At 35.4% G+C, this 26,124-nt stretch overlaps 1 protein-coding gene across 4 annotated transcripts in view; it reads right to left on the bottom strand.

Annotated features, from left to right (window-relative positions):
* The window catches only part of adamts3 (ADAM metallopeptidase with thrombospondin type 1 motif, 3), a 214,793-nt gene that overhangs the window by 15,451 nt on the left and 173,218 nt on the right, over nucleotides 1-26,124 (bottom strand). For all 4 annotated transcript variants that reach the window (NM_001287096.1, XM_087251131.1, XM_087251134.1 and 1 more), the window contains 2 exon segments: nucleotides 12,918-13,050; nucleotides 15,320-15,476. In NM_001287096.1, coding sequence (NP_001274025.1) covers nucleotides 12,918-13,050; nucleotides 15,320-15,476 — 290 coding nt within the window.

The following is a 26,124-nucleotide window of genomic DNA, read 5'->3' as shown; positions in this document are numbered from 1 at the left end:
GATTGAGAAACCAGGTAAAACATGAGGCGCTTTTCTCTTCTAGCTTGCTTTTAAAAAACACTATCAGTTGGGTTTAGGTTTGACCTTGGTCAGAGATGTGTGTAACCCCATCCATGTTGACCAGTAGAGATGATTTAAAGCTGAGGAACACAGATGCTTACAGGGAGTCAAAGAAATTATTTCAGTCATGTTTGTCAGCGTGTATATCTGGATCTGACTGAGCCTTGAGGCTTGCATCTTGCGTACTTTGGACTAAACCTCCGTATGGATGTTGATAAAAGCTGCTTTCTTTGAGGCACAGTTTTTACATACATTATTAATTAAGAAGAGTAGGATGTAGGATAGATTTATTAATTTTTAAAGAGAACAGATGAACAGAGATTGTGCTTTTGCCATTTTTAAGCACACATAATAAATAAAAAGCTAAATTGATTGTCTTTGACCCATTTGAAGTACCATTTCTTTTCAAGGGGTTAATTTTACATGGGCAAATGCAGCAGCCTAAACGCATCATACCTCATGCACTAATATGTTTGCTCTGGATTTTCTTTATCAATGATCCAATGTTTTCCTATTATTGTGATTACATACACATATAAAAAAACACATTACTAAATTATCTCTAATGCTTCAGCTATTAAAGAGAAGGTCTAACGTATAAGCTTGTCAGGGACTCATGCACACATCATTGAAAACATGATATTGTAGAATGATCACATGTAATGGAATGCCACTGTCCCCACTGGCAAAATTCAAAGTGATTGCAAACCACTGAAAAGGGCTCTGTGTTAGGTCAAGTTCACCATGTTAAAAAATAGAGCACCCAAAGTGCCATCTTCTTTTAAAAGCTAAGCTTAGAATCAATTTAAGTGAGAATAGAATTGTTAAAATGCAGATTTAGAATTTTCTTCTATTGGTTTTGATATTTTTGAACGCTAAATCCATATGAATATCTTAAGTGACTCTTAGAAAATAGTTCATGACCCCTTTAAAGAAACAAAAAACAAGACTACTTTGAAAATGCTAATCATTTGATTGGAAAATCTCTCAACAGCTTTCGATTATTTAATTACTGTTAACAATCATAGGTCTGTCCTATTATTTCAGGATTATACGACTGCATAAAACATTTCCACCTGAAACAGCAGAGGCTTACATTCATTATTCCTTGTCTCCAGACAGACCAACTGCTAACACATCTGTGTTGGATAAAATAAATCAGATGGACTGTTTAGCACACAGAATAATTTAAGAGGCTGTACATATGCTCTGTCTGATTAAATGAAATTGGGATGCATCCGTATCTCCTTTAAACTTCAAGCTCAATCATACAATCTCTGAACATTCATCTTCATTAAAGCTAAATTAAAATTAAACTTGGTTGGCACTGGCAATAACACTACTGAAGTACCCCCACTTTGGTTTGCATGTCTCTGTTTAAGAGCTGATGGAAACTGAAAGCAACCAGGTAAAGCAATGTTTTTTTTTACATACATAATCAGAGACGTTAAACTTTCAGTTCAAGCTAACAATGTGCTACTGTTGCTACTTTGCTATAGTACTATATTTCCTTCGGCTTAGTCCCTTTATTCATCAGTAAAATAAACCGCCAACTTATCCAGCATATGTTTTACACAGCGGATGCCCTTCCAGCTGCAACCCAGTACTGGGAAACATCCAAACACTTATTCACACACAAACACTATGGCCAATTTAGTTGATTCAATTCACCTATACTGCATGTGGGGGAAACTGGAGCACCCGGAGGAAACCCACACAAACACGGCAAGAACATGCAAACTCCAACAGAAATGCCAACTGACCCAGCCAGGGCTCGAACCATTGATCTTCTTGCTGTGAGGCGACATTGCTAACCACTGAGCCACCATGTCACCTGCTACACTACAATGCAACTCTTTAATAAGCCTGCAAAATTGCATAAAATGCATTTACAAAATAAAAATAAAATAAAAATGCTACAAAACATTGCATGTTTCCATAAAGTTTGCCATTTACTTTTTTCTACAACCCTGTATGTCTCACAAGGTAAAGGCATGCCATTTGTTGTCTGTGATGACTGTTGCTGTTGGCGAACTTTGCTTTACACTTATCACTGTCTCTTTTTATTATTATGATCAGCTGATTCATCGTTTCTTTTTCAAACACACACAGGCACACACACATTTAAAAACACACAAAATCAAACATTTGCGGTCGTAAAACTATGATGTACACAAAAAGTAGATGGACACAGATGTTTTTGGGCTACTTAATATTTTGTGCAGTCATGCAGATTCTCTGATTGTATTGACACATTGCATTTATTAATGTCCATTTATGTGTTTGTGGAAGCAACAGAGAGTTAAAGGCATTGCATTTACATTCAACTGTTCCTGTGTATTAGACAGGTTTTCTGGTATCAAATAGTATTGAAGTGGAACTGTTAGAATCATCATCGCCTTGCTGCATTTTTAGTTCTTATCAAACCCAGAGTATTTTTGAAAAAGTGTTATCATTATTTAAATGTGTCTTTTTTAATTGTTTAATTAATATTTCTCTCCAAAGCAATATATTATCTGGGGTGTGTTTTCGAAATTGATTGTTCCAACAAACATTCACAAACTGCGTCAAAAACTTGTATGCTTGCAGCTACACCTCTGGAGCTGTGGCTAGAAACATAGTTCCTGGTTGTGTTGTATTCCCATCTTAACGCATCTTTAACGCAGCCATGGCTCATGATGAAAGCTGGAGGTGACCTATTATTTAAATGAGGATTTTATGTTGCATCTCCAAAGCTTGTGAAAACAAAAATATATAGCATTCGTTAATGCTTGTAATTTATATTAGGTTATTTATTAAAAACATATCTGTACTGTAAATCAGTGGTCCCCAAGCAGAGCATTTAAGGATTGTGCATATATGTGTGCAGGCATCGCTAAGTACCCAAAATCATTGCAATATGTATCTTTATGGAGGTTCACATGATCATACTCATTAGGGCTGTAACATGGCAATGCATACATTTAATTCGGCTATACGTTGTATTATTGTTAATATGTTCGCCAGTTGAAATGTTTGGCACAGATTTTATGTATCTGATGCATATAAACCTTGATTGAAACAATCAGACCGCAATAGTGCAACTAGCGCATGCGCACTGAGTTGTTCATGATTAACCTGGATGCACAAGCACAGTAGCTGTGTTCACGTGTTTTGTAAATGCAACCCTATTTGACTTTACAATGCACTGGTTAAAAAAATAATCATATTTCACAAATATTATCACAATATTTCACAATTTATTTAATCATTACAAATGAATTGTATGACATTTCAAAATGTTTTAGGTTATAAAAATATGTTGGGAAAAATGTATTGTTATTCATTGCTTTTTCGAGCTATTTATTTGGCTATTATGGATGTATTACATACTGTGAATAGCCTTCAAATTGGGAGATCAAGGATTGTATTGATATATAACATTTAAAAACACTCAAATGAAGCACAGCATGTAATATGACTATGACATGTGGCAGAATTGTTCTATGGCAGGTCTTAAAGAGTTGAAGACGCTCTATAATTGATGCACCATCATATTGTTCTAACCCTCTATGGCTTGCTTTCTATTTCTTTTTCTATTTTGAAATAATTGAGAAGAAAATTTGTTTCTTTTATTTGTTCACACAAAAAAAAAATCAATAGTCATTACTGTTCATTTTCATCAAAATCTTATTGTACATTCCACAAAATAAACAAAGCCATACACGTTTGGAACAATATAAGGGTGAATAAATGGAGGGACATTTTTTGTATGAAATACCATTTTTGAATGACAGATCTCACATTATCAATGAACGAGTACTGTAGCAGCTCAATCTGAAAGAAAAGTTGTACTGTATCAAAGCCAGTACAGTATAATCTATCTGCCTCAACACACTGAAAATCAGGAGCATGTTTAGTGGCTGAAACAGATGTAACAGAGAGCCCTACAGAAGGTCCTTTGTGACACAGTTGTGACTGTATTACTCATTCACGTGTTTCTCGAGCTGAGGCGCCGTTGACCTGTGTGAACTGGCATAATTAAAAAATGCAGCCTGCGCTTTTGCTGTTATATAATACACCTTGAACATATATTAGCATCTGCTTAGATGGAGCCGTTTTGATGAAAGGTTAAAAACCCTTAAAATGTATGTTACATTAATTCATGCATATACCATGACCTACTGAAAAAAGTCTATATCTTGCCATAATAAAGTTCATGATACTTTAATTTCATTTTATCCACAAATGGATCAAGATTAAATAAATTGTTCACATACAAATGAAAATTTACTGATCAGATGTAAGGCATTTTTGTTTCAACATAACAATATAGAAGAACATTAAATATGTCATTGTGCATTAGTAACCTCAAGCTTTACACTGCAGTGTAAAGTGTATTAAAATCATTAATTTTGGAAATATTGTCCAAGTTTTTGCACAAACTTCACTTCATAATACAGTATTTTGAATGATATGTTTTTTTTCTTTTATTTGTTTTTTTTTTTGGATGGCCTTAGGATGAGCAAATTTATAATTTTGAGAAAACTATCCATTTGCATGATCAATCTGCATGATCCAGCCTGGGATTTAGCACGTTGCAAGGAAGCTAATACTTTTATCAATTAAATATGCATGTGTAGAAGTCAATGGTCATCCTTTAAACTTAAAGCATGTGATTAGAAGCTAAGGCCGTGAGGCATTTACGTATGCATGGGAGTGTCTAATTTGCAGGATTAATGGATATAGTTCAGGCTGGCGAAAATACCATACAGATCTGTTTAAGATTGGTTTGCTTTTTGAAACAGCTGGTTGCATGCTAAATTTTCTGGTTCAATAGATGATATGTAGATGACTGTTTAGCTAAACATTTAAATTTTGTCATCATGTAGTCACACTTAAGTTACTCTTTTTTATCTTTTTTGATAGGGGATATGATGATATTTACATAAGTAATCTTTACAAACAACCATCAAACAGCCAGCTAAAACACCATACAGAACTGTTTAAGATTGATTTCAAGAGTTCAAACTTATCTGATGATTGATTATAAAGCTTGTTTGGCATGCAGTTTCAGGAGAGAGCCCTGAACTCATAAAATGCTCGAGCTCGGGGCTCTCTCCCATCTGCAAAGCGAGAGGGGAGTTTGAGCTTAGGTAGATCCCGAGAACTCCCTTGCTGTAGTAGCTAATGAACAGGTTGTGATTGCTCTTAAGAGATAACTACTTACTAGGAGCATGTCTATGGTGTCGATTTGGATTAGTCGATTAACTTTAGTTGCATGTTTTTGATCGTGGGAGGAAACTGGGGAACCCGGAAGAAACCCACTTGAGCATGGGGAGATTGTGTAAACTCCACACAGCAATGTCTGCTGGCTTGGTAAGGACTAGAACCGGTGACATTCTTGCAGTGAGGCAACAGTGTTAACCACTGAGCCAGGGTGGAAGGAGTGATTCTTCAAAATGAAGATGGCTGTTATATGCAACTTAAGGTATTTATAGTGGCTTGGGAATCGTCTAATTGGTGAATCATAAATTGAATAATGCAGGGCCAGCTGCAAGCAATCATAAGCACGTGATCCTTTAGAAATTAGTTTAGAAATAAACGTCACTAAGTGCACTTTTTGAAACAGCTGCTTGCATGCTAAATGTTGTGGCTCAATAAATGATATGAAGATGACTGTTTAGTAAAAAAAAAGTCAATTTTGTCATCGAATCACACTTAAGTTACTCTTTATTTCTTTTTTGATATAGGGGGAAATAATGATATTTACATAAGAAACCTTTACAAACAACCAAACACACAACACAAACTAGCTGCCAACATTCAACATTTATGAATATGTTGTTTATTCATGTGTCAGTGAGTGTGCGAGAGTATGTGTGTGCATGTGACAATGCGTCTGTGTAGGAGCAAGCAAACAAATTGGATTGAAAGAATTTTGAGAGCGGTGAGAAGAACAAAATAATTAAAAAAGAGAAGAAAGAAAGAATGAAAAATGTGTGGACAACTAGTAACAATGTTATTTACAACATCTGATAATAAGAACGGTAATAATAAAGGAAGACCAAGATCCTTTTTTCTGCTATGGTCAACATGAGATTTTCATTGCTTTCCTTTTCCAAATAATCAAAGCGAGTTCTGACTGAGGATGTGTACCCATTCTATGAATTCATATCATTTTGGAAGGACATCGGGGAAAACAAATGACTGAAGCATTCTTCTTTTTCACTGAACTACTCCTGTAATAAACATGTGTTTCAATAGTGTTTGATTGTCTAGGCTATGAATCCTGCAACCCTGCAGTGAACAAAGTGGTTTGGAGAATAGATGGATGGTATATGGAAGAGAAGGCTGAGGTGCTGTGCCTGTCAGAGACAATGCTGGAAGAATGCAGATGCTCTACTGAGCTTGTTAATAAAACCTCAGCTTTTGAGAAAGAATGTAGACTGCAGAACAGAGACATTTCCCAACCTAAAGATTTATAAAAATCTTTATGAATTAAGTCAATTCTTTTAGTAAAAAGAGATAGATACAAGTAGTCTCATTTCAAATAGTTAATCACAATTAATTAATATAAAAAAGCTTAGTAATAGCGTGGCAAATAAGATGGAAGAATTTGAAATGGCCACCACCTGCTGAGACAGCTTCAAGAGTGAAGAAGATAAAAGAGAAAATGAGTACAAGCGAATGCTCAGGGAATTGGAAAAGGGAAAGACAGGAAGAACTGCGGGCGCAATCTCATCCTCTGCAGATGTTAAAAAGTAGGAGCCCTGATGACTGATGTGCACAACTACTGTAGGAAATATCAAGATCGAAAAAGGGAAGCGTCAAAACAAATGACTCTCGGTGACAGTTCAGCTCTTACGGAACATGACGCTACTCTGTGGCAGATCCAGTATGATATTAACACATTTCTACATTGGTCATTTTTTACCCAAAATAAATCACATTTGAGGACCCCAATTATGCAAATTGCATTCATTTTAAGAAGCATTAGGAGTGAGTCATGAGGCTTGATCTGCTATGCGTTTTCTCTCGTCTGCCACATTAGGAGGATAATCTATGTGGAAGTTGAATTATAATTATGTGGTTTCCCTCAGCATGAAGTGTGTGATGTGATGTGGGAAAGTGAACAATTGGTTATCCTACGTCAGAGGCTAAAATTATAATCCCATTAAAATTGTCCTTATTTTGCGCAGCTCTACAGAACAAGTGACTCTGCTGCTAGTTTAGCACAGAAGCATGATTCATATGAAACATCTACCACAATATATATTCTTACATCTACAGAATCTTGCAATCTGACACCATAAGAGTTGATGTGTAAATCTCAGTCATCCCGTAGCCATCACTTCATTCATTGCACTTAATGCAAATGGATTCTAAAATGCAGAAAATGCCATTATACAATGACTTGTATTTTAAAAGAGATTGAGTACACAAGTGTTTGTATAAATGTATTCGTATAGAAGGGATTAAAAGGGATAAAAAATGGATTCACTTTTACAATGGACCATGTAAAAATTAAGAGTCTGGCTTTATTGAAATGTTACTCAGACAGTTTCTGTTTATACAACTGACTTCTTAAATCTATAAAATTATTCACAGTCAATGTGGAAGATAAAGGATATAGAAAAAGAAAGAGGAAATGTTGCAATATAATCCAAAAAGCAGACACTCTGGAGCTCATTTTCCCACATGCATCATTTACTTGGGGGAGGGGATTTGCCTTGACCGAATTTCCCCCTGAAATTGACATACGTATGTGTAAAATCACACACTGTGTATCAATTATTATGACTGTGTTGATATTTGTAATCACAAAAGTAACGTATTGTAATGTTTCACGTCGGGGTGTTCTTTGCATGTTGTGCATTTAAAATATTTTAATGCAGGGGTTTTAAAAGCAAGGGGTTTACTGAGAGTGGAGGATGATTTACGAAGTTTCAGGAACCCAACACGGATTGCCATGTTGTTCCCTAAGAAACAGGCTCAGCCACCACACCATCCTCATTTACGTGTACACCTTTTAATCATTCTGATTTAAAGATTTTAATGAATCAAGTATGCTGGATAGAGCTGCATGACTAACCGAAGCCAATATTTGTGCTCATTTTGTCAGTAAAGTCCGCTGTAAATCTCCAGCACCTGCTTTCAGGTTTACTACACAGAGCCAGTTCAGTGAAAAGCTGTGCAAAAAAAAAAACTTAAATCAATTGTAATCGTTCTATGATTTGACAACTGTGTGCGTAGCTTCTCACTGAACTATGGCTCTGTTTCTGCTGATCCGAAAGGATGTGAAAATCACAGACATGTTTTTACTCCTAACTCACCCCATAACTTCGGGTCGAGTGTTCAGATATAATCCTTCTGTGAAATGATTCCATAGTTGTGTGTTTAGTAGCTGAATCAGCACAAGCAGTTAAATGCTCTGCTTTGTTAGATTTCCCCCATGTCTTTTTTTTTTCTATGTGGCGTATTTTTGCAATTTCCACGTGAGAGTGCCCTCTGCCCTTCCAGAAGAATTTACCACTGTTCACTGAGCTGTTTCTATAACAACGTTAATAAACTTTTGACATTACATATGTGTTTATTACAAATATGAATTACGTATATGTGATACACACACATACATGAAAAATGGAAACCCCCGCGAGCAAGGGGGGAACATGCGAACTTCACACAGAAATGCTAACTGACCCAGCTGAGGCCTGAACCAGCGACCTTCTTGCTGTGAGGCGAACGTGCTACCCACTGTGCCACCTTTCTGAATTATATCCATGTATATTTATATACAAAATAAATATAAAAAGTACAAACATATATAGTCAAAACAAGCTGCCATTTTTTTTATTTTTTTATTTGGGTAATCATGATTGTGTTTACATATTTCATGATTTCACAATAAACCCGTCTGTGAAACCCTGGCTAAAGTTGTATAATCTATTTAAAAAAAAAAAAAAAAGAGTGTCAATGTTGTATAGCCATCTGTTTATTATAGTTGTCAATTTCTGTTTATTAGTTTTATTAGTTAAAAATATAGTTTACATTTTTCTGAGTAGATTTTGCCTTTCAGTAAGGCTGAGGTTAGCGATCTTGGGCTAAAAAGGTTGGTGTTGGTTGGTGAACTAGAGCAATATAACAAAAAAAAAACAAAAACGTCTGCTTTCAGAGGGATATGATATATATTTTAAATAAAGTGAATCTGTGATAGATGCAATAGCTGCTTGAGAGAACTACACAACATTTTGAGATTTCAGTGTTTATTAAGGGCTCGACAAGCTAACATTCATTTAACACATTAGCCTCTTTCACACATGCAGGCTTTGTGAATTCATTCCAGCAATTTTGTTAAAGTTGTAACATTACCGGTAATTTCCATAAATGCTGTACTGTGTAAACGCAGAAAGAAAATTGCCGGAAAGAGCATATTCATGTTTACAATAGGCTGACATGAGACGCCTACTCCAGCCAATAAGAATATTCAAACGCATTCACATCCATTCTGTTTATGAAAATAAAAGCCTTTCAATACATTTCCTGACACATTTAGCAGCTAGTTGTTAGTTACATAATGTTTCTTTGTTCATTATTAATGTCAACTGTGGAAAAAAATATCAATAAAAGGCATAAGATAAACTGCTGTGAGTTTACCTGCAAGCCCAGCTTTCAGCTGTGTGAGGTGAAAGAGTGAAAGAGTGCTCCGGTGAGTACAACTCCACATGCGAAAGTCTTCCTCCATATGTTTATATCAAAGTGGTTCCCAATACTTATACATCTACATAATCTATAATGTAGTCAAATGTATATACATTTAGCGGTGGTTCACGCTTTCCTTTGGATGTCTCTGGGATAAACAGAAGCTGCATTGAATACTAAAGCCCCAACTTATTCAGCACATGTTTTACACAGCGGATGCCCTTCAAGCCGCAACCCTTCACTGGGAAACACCAATACACACACACACACACACACACACACACACAACCATGCACTACAGCCAATTAAGCTTATACCAATTCACCTATACAACATGTGTATGGACTTGTGGAGCAAACCGGAGCACCTGAAGGAAACCCACATGAACACGGGGAGAACATGCAAACTCCACACAAAAATGACTTTGACCCAGCCAAGACTCAAACCAGCGACCTTCTTGCTGTGAGTGAATTGTGCTACCCACTGCGCCCCTGTGTGAACATCGCTTTCTTAATTTACAGGTAAAGTCCTTCAAGAGATATTACAGTCCTTCTGGAAATTTGCCATATCACTGTGTAAGGAGCTATGATTAGTTAATGCACATGATTATTTTATCTCGCATTATTATTAATAATATAATTTTTTAATTATCACTGTTAGTTAGAAGGTCCGATCCTCACAGGATCTGAAAACACACATAAACCCTCCATGGGTCACAGGAGGGTGGGATGTTGGTCATTCAATGCCTTTGGATCATTAGCCGCGTTTTCACTATCGCGCCTAAAGTGAGTGAGCTAGGGCAAGCCAAGGCCAGTCGCGTTTCCACTGTCATTTCCGGGGCATAATCAGGCCAAGGCGGGGCTTTCTCGGGGCCAGTGAAAGGAGAGGCGGACATTAGTTTTCCGATCGCACATGAGTACATGCGCCCAAACAAATAAACAAATACGGTAAAGGAAACATCTATCCTTATAGGCTGAGGTCTTTTTGCGTATGATCGCCCGTATGTTTCCCTTTTAAATGTAAGGCTGTTGCATAAAATATTAAAGCTTTACTTTTAAAGTATTTGCGTCCTCTTTGATGTTTCAATAATGCATAATAATCTTTACACCATATTAAAGACACAGCAAAATAAAATCACATTAAATAAACAAACCAATATAAAACAAACAAAAACTAGCTCTAACAATGTAGTTATATACAATACATAAATCAAACCATTCTAAAGCCATATTAAACTTTAATTTTACAAAAGCTTATCTGAAAAAAAGATTTTAGATATTTTCTAAAAACAATAAACACCGGAGAAGGTTTGAAATATTATTTATAAAGTATTTGGATACGATGATTGAAATTTAATCGTGCAAACAGAACATTTTTTGGGTAAGTGAAAGCAGAAACTAGGGTACCTTTTTTTTTTTTAGGTTACCTTTTTTTTGTCATCCAGTCCTGTGCAGCGTCCCTGTACATACGCATCAGGGAAAACTGCAAATGCAAAATGTGCTCTGTGTCCTCAAACATATGTTTATGTTTTTATATGACGCAGTAAAATTTAAAAACGAAATTTTAAATACATGAAGAGCTTTATTAGTGAAAAGCTGCTGAGCGCAACCAAATATAGGCTATATTTTATTACTTGCTCTTATGTGCAGAAACACTTAACATTTTCCTTTACTTAAGATCACAGAATAATATGCAAGATCCTTAAATAAAAAAGAGTCACCTATTAAGTGTTATATAGCCTATAGGGAACAGTTAATATGTACCAGCTCTGTACGGAGCATTTGGGCTGAATGTTTGACAGCGTCTATCTAAACGAGGATGTTATAAAATACATTTTCTACCGAGTTATTAACAGAGAATTTCTGTGGTTTTATATTATGGATGGGTGCGCTCACTGCACTGGGTCCCTCCGTTAGTGGCGAGACCACTCGATATTCCATGCCAACAATCAGTTGGTGAGTAAATGAATATGAAAAATGAGAACACACTGGCATGTGTGTATAGACATATACTGTAACGCTGTACAACAACGTGTTGTTAGTTTGTTTCGGTTGTCTTTTAATGGTTTCGTGAGGATGCGATGGTGTGCTTTATCTGTCTGATTCACTCTGAAGATGGCAGGTGGTGTGACGTTTGATTCGGGTGACGTTCTGGGGGCAGGGTTTGTGTGATGCGCTGGAAGCTACTAGCCTAGCCCGACAGCGGAAATGTGACATGATTTCAGCCTCACTGCTCAACCTCCCGGGCGATTGGCCCGGCCCGGCCCGGCCCGATAAAAGCCCTGTCTCGCACTTGCCCGACAGTGGAAATGTAGCTTTTGTCATCCCACTTCTCATCCAATGAGAGCATTTTGGGTGCTTCTGCAGTACTCACATGAACCAGTAAATAACTTAGTTAAAAGAAAAAACTTTTCAATTGAAAAATATAAATTTTTAATAACTTCCACACATCAGAGTTTTCTCTATCACTTTATAAAACCAAAGTTATTTCTGATCAAGAAAGTACTTTGAGTTTGAAGCATCACATTAATCAATAGTTTTCAGAGGAAGTGGAACGAAGATGCTTAAAAATGCCTTCTAATGCAAATAAACATTAAACTGCCGTGTACATTGAAATAGAAAAGTTATTCAGTGAGAATGACGTGTGTAGGTTGATTCAAGAAGAGTCCCAATAATTGATTTACGTATATTCTTTGTGTTAATCATAACAGCAGGTCATGGACACATGCTCAATGAAACAAAAGAAGAAAAAAAAACCTACAGGGTTATTTGTGTTTGCCTATGGAACGGAAGAAAATAACTTTGTCTATGAATGTAAAATCAGCCAAGGCTACACATTCAGTAGAAATGACATGCTGAGGTGAACAATTTCCAGATATGACACATACATGCACAATCACAACCTGAGATTTCTACTTAGCCTCTGACAAGAAAAATGAATGAAGCAAGCCCTCCCTATGGTATAAAGTAATCAAAACCCAGCTCAGAGATCTCCCAGCTAGGCTGGTACAGAATGAATGCATATACATTATTTAGCGCTGTTTCGATTGGGTTAATATGATGAAATAAGAAATTCAATATAATCACACACTGTACCAAGAGAAGTCATTTGAGCTAGCATTCAAGTGAAAAGCAGGTATTGTTAATAGGGTTCAGATTGGCTCAATTCCGACTTACTGTGGTTGTGTACAGTCCTGTAAGTTACACATCCTGCGAATAGGCTTGGGCTTCTTGTTGACATCACAATAACCTCTATGCACCATTTTGTTGTCACCTTTTTTACGGCACCCATATTTGGTGTATTGGAAGCCTGAAGTGTAAACAAAATGAAAGAACAAACAGAAACATATAATTTTGAAGTAAATAATCATCAGTAACGTTTGACTAGTGCAACATCATCCACTTTAAACAGACCTAAGGGGTTTGTCGACAGTAAAATATAAAAAAAAAACAAATAACATTAAAAAAAAAACATAAAATAAACAACAACTTTAATACTCTTATGTGTCTCCTGTCAATAGATTAATAGATGTGCCTCCAATAACAATAGATTGAATTCTTATAAAGTGAAAGAATCAGTTTCTGCAAGTCAATCAATATTACAGCATGATCCACAGTCTCATTTTATGTGTAATAATAGTGTAAAATAACTAAACTAGTATGTGCCTTTAATACTTTAAAGCAGGGGTCACCAGACTTGCTCATAGAGGGCCAGTATTCTGCAGAGTTTAAAGCTGCGGTCACACTAGACTTTTCTCCCATAGACTTCAATTCATACCTACACGAATGCGTCAAATCAGAAACACAAGTTCGTGCGACAACTTTCGCAGTTCGCTGCATTGCAAAGTTCAAGCTTTGTGAACTCATTCATTTATTTTCTTGTCGGCTTATTTTGTCGTCTTAGTCCCTTTCACTGCTTCGCCCATAGCTTGGTGAACTCTCACCTGTAAAATCGCATCACTTCACTGCGTGAGACCAATCGAGGATCAAAACATGACCTCTCTGGACAGAAAATTTACATATATGGACCAATTGCTCGCTTTTTTAAATGTCTCATTATCTTGTATAATCCCACCTGTTTTCGCATCATTGTACGACAGAATTTCGCAAGCTCAGACTCTAGTGTGACCGCAGCCTAACTCAAACCCCAATCAAACAAAACTGGACAAGCTATTTCTATACTAGAAATTTGCAGGCAGGTGTGTGCTGACACAATGTAGAGCTAAAGTCTGCAGGGACATAGGGGCAGATTGGTGACCCCTGTTTTAAAACCTTTCAGCTTTATGGTTTTATGAGAAATTTCCAATTACAGATACAGAAATTTCTACATATAGTTTTTGGTCACAACATTGCATACTTGCCTACCTCTTTATGTAAGCTGTTGGAGTACATTTTTTAGTCAGATTTGGTCGGTGTGTTCTCTCAATTTGCTGATCTCAAACTTATTTCATGCTGACAAAGCAGAGGGATGTGTTTCTGCTGTCAACTGAGTGTCATCTCTGTCCAACATGGGCAAAATAGTAATTATAAGATGCTTTTCCAATCATATTTCTTCATTAAATAATTCAGTGCAAGGTGTGTTAACAGCAGCACCTTATCAGTCTGCATATCTGATCTCCCTCCAGTCACTTCTGAACAAGAGCATATTTCCCTTTAGGGCAGGTGTTACCAGATGTTATTAGAAAAGTACATAATCTCAGTTTCCATGCCTGGGTAGACTGTGAAAAGTCTAAGTAAATCAAAGATCAGCTGCAAAAATGCTGAACTGAGCACGGTTATTAAAACTGGACACATTCATCTTGGATACATACATTTAAAGTCAGAACTGTTAGCCCCCCTTTTAATTTTTATTTCTTGTTTAAATGTTTCACAAATAATGTTTAACAGAACAAGGAAATTTTCACAGTATGTCTGATAATATTTTTTCTTCTGGAGTAAGTCTTATTTATTTTATTTCGACTAGAATAAAAACAGTTTTACATTTTTTAAACACCATTTTAAGGACAAAATTATTAAAGCTATATATATTTTTTTTTCGATAGTCTACAGAACAAAACAATCATTATACAATAACTTGCCTAATTACCTTAACCTGCCTAGTTAACCAAATTAACCCAGTTAGGCCTTTAAATGTCACTTTAAGCTGTATAGAAGTGTCTTGAAAAATATCTAGTAAAATATTATGCTGAAAAAAATCTCTCTGTTAAACAAAAAATAGGCAAAAATAAACAAGGGGCTAATAATTCAGGGGGGCTAATAATTCTGACTTCAACTGTATATCATGTGTTTCGATATATTAAGGAGTATACAGTATCTCAACAGTCGTATCACTTGAATTGTCACTAAATGTAAACTATATTGTCATATTTTATAGCCTTTTCCAAAGCATCGACTAATAGATCTAAATAATCCTAATTTAAACAATTATACAGGCACACCTCATACATCATAGTGCTTTAGGATAAGACAAAAGCATGTACTCAAAGGTTAAATAAATGTTATTCTTGGGCACTTATGTTACAGTACATCTTGCAACTTTAATCTGGAAATGCTTAAAGATGACAGAATTTGAACAATACCTCCAGCACAAGGTCTCGAACATTGGGACCAGCTCTTCAGCGCCCATTCATACGTGTCCTCTTGAATGACGTTATTGTTGTTTAGGGGCACTGAATCTTCATGGATGATGTACTTGTACATAAGCGTTGACCTTGTCTCGTTGTCTTTTGGTATAATCTAATGGAAATGTAAAACACCGTAAGACACAATTCAGAAATAGCTGAATGATATTTACAAGCATTTGGTTGTGTACGCAGAGATTTAGCATTTGTTCATGCATATGTAAGAGTATGCAGATTTATGTATTGCCCTCTGTGTGAGATGAGTCAGACGAGGATCTGTTTAATTACTTTCTGAAAAAGAAATGAGAATGATGAATATAACCCGTGAAACTTTTTTAAAGATGACCGATTTTGGATTTGTTGTACTCTTCATGTTGTACTCTTTCTTCTCCATCCATCCATCCATCCATCCATCCATCCATCCATCCATCCATCCATCCATCCATCCATCCATCCATCCATCCATCCATCCATCCATCCATCCATCCATCCATCTATCTATCTATCTATCTATCTATCTATCTATCTATCTATCTATCTATCTATCTATCTTAACTGTAAAATATTAACTGTATATTTGAAAAGAAAAAGCATTAATGTGTCTATCACTGGACTTTTGCTTTATCAGAAGTTGGAAATGTTCAACAGAATTGCACAGCTGAAGTTGAAGTACTGCTATGCTTTAAAAGTCAATGCCTTCATCGTAATCTTGCAGAATTGTTAAGGCATGACCTGAAATTAATTTATGGGAGACAGCTAAATTATACTATGGCCTGAAGAAAGACTGTAAATAGACATGAAGGCAACTTCCATTTCTAAACCCTAATCTAAATATATACAGTACATAAAATAAAAACACGCATGGATTGTTGTTCAACCCAGTTTTAAGCATAAAAAAAGGTCTCCAAAATATGCTTGTGCATCTTGCACAGTCAGAAAAGTGAACATCAGCATTTGCCCACTGCAAAAAGAAGCCACAATTAAGCTTGACTAATCATAATTAAGCAAATGCTTTTCTCTAATCATTCCTTAAAGAAAAGAAAATGAAAGAAGATTTATCTCAACCATTTCTCCTAGACATAATTGCAGTTGAATGGAGAGTTTCTGCATGAATCTTCTGCTAACAATATTGTTCTCTTAGGCCCACACGGAATCTCTGTAGAATCCGCAGATTTTCCAAAGAATTCCACAGATTTTTGCCCATCATTATCTTAATTTATTTGAGTAAATGTGTGTAAATCTATATTTATTTAGTTTTTAAATTAATTACAGTAAAAATATTTACTGATATGAATATGTTCATCTGATTTATGTACAATGCAGTTTTTACAGTGATATTTTCTGTCTTAGTAGATGATTTATGAGAAAAAGTATATGAGGTGAAAAAGTGATTATCTTCTAAGTGAGGTAATTCCATAATAAAACATATATAACATTTTAGTGCAACAGTGATAGATTCAAAACTGGACAGCACTCATGTGCTCAACTGTTTATGTTCACTTAAAGGTGCAATAGGAGATCGAAAAATGCTAACACTAAACACTAACCTGATAGCACTGAAAGCATACATTTTATCTGGCAAATCGGGATCCAAAGCCACGCTTCCTGAACACATGAACAGGCACTAGACAGCAACACCAAAATGTTTGACCTAACATTCACCAGATAGAAAATGTGGTAATAATTTACTTGAAGGGGTGTTATTAAACGTTTATAATCATCATTGACTACAAAAACACATCATGAATGTGAATGAGATTTTATGCATGCTTATAAAAAATGTCATTAAGTGTCAGTTGCTCAGTTATGACATTTTAAGTAAAAAGATGACATTGTTTGTTCAGACAACTTGACATAAACTAATACATCACAACCTTGTTTTTTTTTTTGTCTCAAGTTGTGACAATTGTAGATTATTAAGACAGCAAAACTTTTCATAAATCTGTAATAAACGTGATTGTCATGAAGCCATCATCAGGGTTTCTACAAGTTTCATCAAGTCAAACTTAAGGCTTTTCAAGACCATTATGAATTATTTCAGGCTTACACAAGGCTAAACGCAATTTTTTTTTTTTTTTTTTTTTATTGGCCGAGGTAAAACATTTAAATAACCATTAATAACAAATGTTTTTGTAAAGAAGTATCATTAATGAATAATCTTTTAATAAAACATTTATAGAGATGGAATGTTAGCGATTGGATGGGTGCTAACCGATTGTATGGGTAGCTTTACTTGGACATAGGAAAATTAAGACCAGTTTAAAATGTTTTAAGACCTACAGAACAATAATTCAGCAAATTTAAGAATTTTTAAGGCCTAAAATTTTGTTTTTTTAAGCAGATACCCTGATCATATACTTGTCATGAATTTTATAACACAGTCATTATTGTTTTTAGGTTTTTAGGCTAAATTTGTACAACCACAGTTTGTTCCACTGAAAACAAGATCCGACAAATATTAATTCATCCATTTTCCTTTAGCTTAGTCCCTTTATTCATCAGGGCTCACCACAGTGGAATAAACCACCAACTATTCCATCATATGTTTTACACAATGAATGCCCTTCCAGCTGCAACCCAGTACTGAGAAACATCCATACAAGATCATACACTATGGCCAATTTAGTTTATTCAATTCACCTATAGCGCAAGTCTTGGAAGTGTCAGGGAAATCAGATCTCCCTGTGAAGAAACCCGGGGAGAACATGCAAACTCCACACAGAAATGCCACCTGACCCAGCCGGAACTCAAACCATTAACCTTCTTGCTGTGAGGCGACAGTGCTAACCACTGAGCCGCCGTGTCGCCCTATCAGAAAAATGTTTATGACACAATTATAATGCCTCATGACAATCATGTTTATGACAGATTTATGACAAGTTGTCTTGGAAAGTTTGCCTCATAAGGATGTCTTATTAAATAATGTCTTGGTAATGTCAAGTTTTCATGACAAAGTTTAAACAGTTTGTGATTTCTTTGTTTATGTCAAGTCGTCATAACAACCAATCTTTGCATTTCAAAATGTCATATCTGAGCAAATGACAATAACAGTAGTCATAAGCATGCAGTGTCATTAAACACAAGTCATAATTATAAAGTTTTCATGACAGTCTTATGAACACCCCTTCAAGTAAAATTTTACCAAAAAGGTTACAGCACAGTAGTATTTAATACCAATCTTAATACAATACCAAACTGAAGGTAGGTAGATGATATTTGCCTGCCATTCTCTGTCTAAATGACATAATCATTTCTGCACGAACGGGCTGCACAGAAGTTTGCAATTATATACAGGCAGGTGGGACAGGCTATCATAATGTTCAGTATGAAATTTTCTTGGACCACTTAATTTAATGATTGCTGTCAGGATGTGGGGAGATTTTCAGCCAGCGTAACAAAAATGTTCCTGAAAACAATCTACTTTAACAACTTTAAGCCATTTATTGTTTGTGTATTTGGCACTTCTGGCCTTTTCAGCACTGAATCTTCCCCATAAGAGTTTTAAATCCTGACAGTACTATTTTAATGTCAAAAAGACAGTTTGTGCTGATGTAAGCTGTTTGTAAGTACAGCTCTATTTTGAAAGTAATCGTAAATTAATGCATATTCCTTTTACTCCTATAGAAGCACACTGTAAGAAAAATAGTGCTTAATGTGGCTTTTTACGCTTCTTTGTGTGTGTGTGTGTGTGTGTGTGTGTGTGTGTGTGTGTGTGTGTGTGTGTGTGTGTGTGTGTGTGTGTGTGTGATCTGGTCATTTTGGGGTTAAGATAAACTCTTCTGAAATGTATAGGTTACATTATTGACCCAGTAGACTACTACAATTATTAAAATAAATATTAAATCTAGAGCGAACACCAGTCATAATGATTTGGTTCATAGATCACTCACTTATTATCCTTTGGCTTAGTCCCTGCTTTATCAGGGATCATCACAGCTAAATTAACCACCAATTACTCTGGCATGTGTTTTATGCAGCGGATGCCCTTACAGCTTCAATTCAGTAATGGAAAACATCCATACTCTCTCATTCACACACAAACTCATAAACTATTGCCAATTTTTCTTTACTTAAAACATCTAAATCGCATGTCTTTGGACTGTGGGGGAAACCAAAGCACCTGGAGAACACGAATGAAAACAAGGAGAACATGAAAACTCATGAACATGAAGAACATTCACACAGAGAAGCACCCTGCACCAGCTGGGACTCAAACCAGCAACCTGCTTGCTGTGAGGTGACAGTGCTAACCGCTGAGCACAAAGAAATTATGATATAATCACTAAAGGAAAAAATGATAATATAGTTTAAGTCAGAATTATTAGCCCTCCTGAATTATCAGACCCCCTGTTTATTTTTCCCAATTTCTGTTTTACAGATAGAAGATTTTCTCAACACATTTCTAAACATTTTTAATGTTTCTAAACATTTTCAGTTTTAATAACTCATTTCTAACAACTGATTTGATTTATCTTTGCCATGATGACAATAAAAAATATTTGACTAAATATTTTTTAAGAAACTTCTATACAGCTTAAAGTGACATTTAAAGGCTTAAATAGGTTAATTAGGTTAACTAGGCAGGTTAGGGTAATTAGGCAAGTTATTGTATAACAATGGATTCTTCTGTAGACAGTCAGGAAAAAATTTGCTTAAAGGGGCTAATAATTTGGTCCTAATAATGGTGTTTAAAAAATTAAAAACTACTTTTAATCTAGCCGAAATAAAACAAATAAGACTTTCTCCAGAAGAAAAAACATTATCAGACATACTGCAAAAATGTCCTTGCTCTGTTAAACATAATTTAGGAAATATTTTAAAAAGGAAGAAAAAAAAAAATCGAAGGATTTTTTATTACCCCACCCCCTTGAATTTTTATTTCCTTTTGAAATATTTCCCAAAACAAATCAGTTATTAGAAATGAGTGATTAAAACTATCATGTTTAGAAATGTGTTGAAAAAAATCTTCTCTGTGTTAAACAGAAATTGGGGAAAAAATAAACAGGGTGGCTAATAATTCTGACTTCAACTGTACGTAAATCTTGCTTTTTTGCTCTCATGAACGCAGAGCTGCATATCAAACATTACTGAAAATGTGATCCAAATGATTTAGGATTTGCAATTTTTTTTTTTTGACAAAAGAAATTACTTCTTAAAAACACAAACTGGGCAAAAACATCTCTGCTATAAACTAACAGACTAAACAAACAGAAACACACATTGTGATACAAATGTTCAAACTAACCCTCTATGTATTTATCTCTATCCAACAAGCACTCACACTCAACTCTTATTTTCAAACTCATTCAAAGCCCAACATCATTGATGTCACTGGCATTGTGTTTTTGCTGTCAGTGTAACCAGAACAATTTTTCTTTTTCTCTTCTAGTAACCTTCTACATTCACACTGGCCTCTCATCTGCAGCTAAAGAATAAGTTCAGAGAGATGATGAAAGGATAGAGCTTTGACTGACACATTTAAAGACAGGTGATCTTCATTCATATTCTTCAACTCAAGGACCTTTCAGTAACATGCATCATAGCACCACTTTAAGCCACTTCACGTGGGTGGTGGGGAATTTTTTACTCAGTACTGAAATATATATATATATATATATATATATATATATATATATATATATATATATATATATATATATATATATATATATATATATATATATATATATATATGGTTAAAATATAGATAAGGTCTAAGAAGGAAAAACATTATCAGACATACTGTACAACAATTCCTTGCTCTGTTAAACATCATTAGGTCATTTAACCAGTTTTTGATGAAAACAACATGTATGAAAATCTTGCTAATTGTGTTCAAAATTATGTCTCTATGAGAAATTAAAAGAGTGACTAAAGGTCTCTGAATGTTAATGATTTGCAATAGCAAAAGTAAGTGCATCTGAACAAAACTCAATGAAAAAAAGTTCCTTTTCATGCAAATAAGCTGTGACCTTATGCAAATTACCACAATCAGGGTGAGGTTAATTAACATATTGATAACCTCTCATCTACATTTGAAAGAAGAGTCCAATAGTAATCAGATTTTTAAAAGTTACACACCTAGAACATAAACATGACACCTAGTGGAAATGGCAACTAAAGCCCCAGTCAGATCACACAAATTTGTCATGATTTCAGGAGGATTTCTTTCTCATCCTTCACGACGAGTTCTATCACATGGGTAGCACTGCGCAATAGGTTGCTGCCATTTATCCGCTGGTTAGATAATCAAAAAACAGGCTGCTAATTTACTTAAAGGTGGGTCGCAGGTGGATAAGATCAATCAGTGGTTATGTGAACGGTTTCAGAGTTCTCTCATCCATCCAACAGAGTTTGTTCTTCTGAGGTAATCTGGGAACATGTTTAGTGCTGCTAATACATTGTAGAAGCATTTCCTGTTTATTCAAATTTGTCATTAAAAGTTAAAACAGTTTATATGCTTCTATGAAACTGTGAATATTTCACTTAAATTGTATGTATGCTAGATTGTTATTTTATTTAACAAACCAACACAACCTCAAGACAATGTGCGTTTCGGTGCATATAGCGGACTTGTTTTGAAGTGCTTCACCTTAAATGCCATTTATTATTCTTGTTTATAGATAATTCAAATTAAGATAAAAATTATAGCAAATTAAATTTGTCTCAAAAAGATTTTTTTTTCCATGAAAAATATACAAATTATATTTTTGTTTGTGCCCATTCATTATTCAACTGTGTGGTGATGAATTGTTTTGCTCTGTAGAAGGATTCAATGAATGCTTCACTGTGATTGTTGTATCACAAACCTCTCATATACTTTCAAATTTTTAAATATGTCATTATTTTAAAGATTATGTCTTGAGCATCTGATTATTCCTCGCTGCTTCTTATGTGCTTTAATTTATTTAATTTATGACTGCGGCAAGCAGCCGTGTAACAAACAGGATGAAGTACTTCTAATCTAGGTGGTTGTTTTTTTCATAATAAAGCCATTCAGTCTTATACAACAGCTTCACATTGTCCTGCTGATAAGTCTTAATTAGCCTTATTCTGCGATAACAAACGCCTTGATGTACTTTATCCCTTTCATAAACACCTTTGACTAATATCAAAGACTGCAAATGCAATATTTATTAGTGTTCGCTGGATGAGTCTGGCTTGTCTGATGAACATAGTGGAAATAAAACAACAGACATTAGCTGTGATGTTTGTGTACAGTGTATGGTGAGGCACACTGAGCAGTGCTATTCACTGTGTGAGGGGAAGGTGTTAAGATGCATGTATCACACACAAGCACACATTTTTCTATAGGACTACACAACACTTTCTGCAGAGTTGCGGTTTTTTTATTTTTAATTATCTTTCTGTTATAATATTGCAATATTAGGTCATGATTAATATACTTTGTATTTTCATTAACATACTTATTTATGGGCTGATCAACCTAATTCATAATTTCTACACTTTTTAAACAACCAAAGATTGAGGATTGAATGTATAAATTCCAAACAGGGAAGGAAAAGTGCATTGCCTCTTTCTATCTGAACATTCATTCTGCATGTGCAACAGGAGAATATTAAATTACAAAATGGTTGCTATGGCCAACCAGCCAATTTTAAAACCCAATTAAGGAAATTAGAAGGAACACATGTTGCCACGCAACTGGCCTTTGACAAAAAGAGTACATCTGTGAATAGAGGAAGGTGCATCCATTTATTCAAGAACATTTTTAAACACAATAGGCTGAAGAACAGCTAAAATGTTAAGTTCATTTACTGAGGTATATTTAAGCAATGTTGAAGTATATATGCATGTATACCATGTCGTAAGTAAACTAACATCTAGAGCTAGGCACGTGCACACATAGGGCTCAACCTATGCAGTGCACATGCCCTTTTTAGTCTTGGATAGAAAGTGCCCTTCCAAAATGATCAAAAGTGCCCCCACGACACCCCCCCCACCCCGGTCTTCAAAAAATTATCCTGCACATGCCCTTTTGACAGTCTCTGCACGGGCCTGTCTAGAGCTAAATTGAGTAATTGAGTAAAATGAATAGGGCTTTTGACTAAATTGGCACAGTTTCAGTAGAAATTTTAAGACTGCAAGTTGTCTGCATTTAAGTTAGTATACATATAATACACATATAATAGTAGGAATGTTATGCCATGTGCCCAAGTACAGCATGTTGTCCCATGCTCAGAATTTGGGTTCTAAATTTTACCCATCCAAATGCGTGATACATTTAAGCACTGTGTGCACTGTGTATTATGTAAGGGATAAAGTACATCCAGGCGATTGTTATTACAGAATAAAGCCTAACCGGTTTATCAGCAGCCCGATGGGAAGCAGAAGGCTGTTCTGTAAGACTGAATAATGGGCTTTATTCTGCAAAAAACAACTGACTGGGCGTACTTTTTCCGGCTTATTAATGGTTACTTGTCACCCAATGTTAACATAACAGACACAGAACATTGTTCTGAGCCGTAATAGTTTAGGTATAGTTAAATTAAATGGAAAAACAAACACACCAAAAATAATTTCAGAGTTTATGCTGCATTTTCATCTTGAAAGTAAGAAATGTTTGGAAAAATATATGATTACAACTTTCATGCTTGCAGTATATATTTAAAATGTGATTGTTTAAATATGTTTGTCTAAATCAGAGTTTTTCAAAGTCTAAGACAGTGGGCCTCCCTTTTGACAGAACTTATCCATTGGCGCCCCCCTCCTCCCAAACACGCACGCACGCACACACACACGCACACACACGCACACACACGCACACACACACACACACACACATATATACATACATACATATATATATATATATATATATATATATATATATATATATATATATATATATATATATATATATATATATATATATATAGAGTATATATAAAGACACAGACAGATGTCAGACTGTTAACTCACTTTTATCATCATTTGCATGAAAGTGCAATAATTTACAGAGTAATAAGTATTTTAATATAACGTTTTTAAAACTAGGATGATGGTTCAATATGAATAGAACAGATCCAAGAACTGTCCACCCCAGTCAAAACAGTCGAAGTTTAGTGGGTCTCATGCTGTCATTAGCCAAAATATCTTGACAAACCACACATAAAGGTCGTGGTTCATCAGCTGGTCCTGTCCACGTAAATCCTAAACTCAAATACTGATCATCATATCGTCGTCTTTTGGGTTTAAGCCCTGAACTTGAAGGCTTTTGTGGCGAGGGGGCGTGGCCGAGAGCCGTGGGAACGGAGTGAGGCCACCGCGTAAGTGGATACACCTGCGGACTGCCTCGGATCCCACGGAAGGAGCTCTGGATCATAAAAGGAGACACGAGGGCAGAGGAAGCCGAGAGAGGACTGGGCCCGGACATATTTTACTTTTGCTTTCAGTTTGACGGCAGTCTCTGTGAGGAGCTGCCGTCACTGTTATTAATAAATCATTTTAAAACTGCGTCGGTTCTCCGCCTCCTTCTTCCCGGCGGCCAAAGGGCCGTGAACTTCATTACAGCTTTGAATCGGGGGGGGGGGTCTCAGAAACCGACCCATTGTATTAGCAGGCATATACCTGTATTGGCGGGCTTGCCAAACAGAAGCGAATTCACAGCTATGGCCTTCTGGGTAAAAAAAGGGTTTCTTATATTTGACGTATTATTTTTTTTTGTTTTGTTTAATAAAACGTTTAAATATAATAAAAATACATATAATAATTAAACTTAATAATTATATATTTATTATATTATATTTTTTCCCGCGCCTCCCCTGACATGCTCTGGCGCCCCCCAGGGGAGGCGCGCCTCACACTTTGAAAACCCCTGGTCTAAATTGATGAATAAAATAGAAACAAATAAAACAAAAGCCACGTTCAGGCATCACACCAATGTTCAATACTAAAATGTATTTGCTAAATTTAGAATTTATTAGTTTTGACATGACAACTCTTGTACAGATTTAGTAAGGTATTAAATACAGCTATTTTGATGTGTTTGCTGCTTCTGCTACGATTGCAACACTGCAAAAAATGATTTTCTTGCTTAGATTTTTTGTCTTGTTTCTAGTCTAAATATCTAAAATTTCTTATATCAAGAAGCATTTTCTAGACGAGCAAAGCATATTCTCTTGTTTTGTGAAATAATATGCCAATATTAAGGGAGTTTTTCCTTAAAACAAGCAAAATAATCTGCCAATGGGGTAAGCAAATTAATCTTGTTTTTTTCTTTTGACGTAAGATTATTTTGCTTACTCCATTGGCAGATTTTTTAACTTGTGTTAAGGAAAAACTCACTTAATATTGGCATATTATTTCTGAAAACAAGACAATTTGTTTTTCTTGTCTAGAAAATTCTTCTTAATTTAGAGATTTTTAGATGTTTGGACTAGAAATAAGACAAAAAATCTAAGCAAGAAAGGCATTTTTTGCAGTGAAGAATATAGTATAAAGACTTTCTACTGGCAGTATATTCACAAATGTGCTGTTTGAGAATAAAACACACTGCTGCTGCAAACATAACATACATGTAACTCCAATAGCAGATCTATATACAGAGTTGGAAGAGTGTATCTGGAAAGGTGCTGCAGATTGATAGCACAAACAATACAGAGGTGTTTAAAAAGTTGAGAAGCAAACTCGTTGCCTGCTAACTCTGAGGCGACAGCAACAAATCACCTACGCCATGTAGTTGATGACAGAGTAGAAACAGATTTGATATGACTTACCAGCCTGCATGCCCAATAGAGCTT

This window comes from Danio rerio, chromosome 5 (assembly GCF_052040795.2).
Source record: "Danio rerio strain M-AB ecotype USA chromosome 5, GRCz13ab, whole genome shotgun sequence".
In the NCBI taxonomy this organism is placed as follows: domain Eukaryota; kingdom Metazoa; phylum Chordata; class Actinopteri; order Cypriniformes; family Danionidae; genus Danio; species Danio rerio.
Note: the sequence above shows the minus strand (reverse complement) of the source record. Positions and strands in the feature narration are given on the sequence as shown.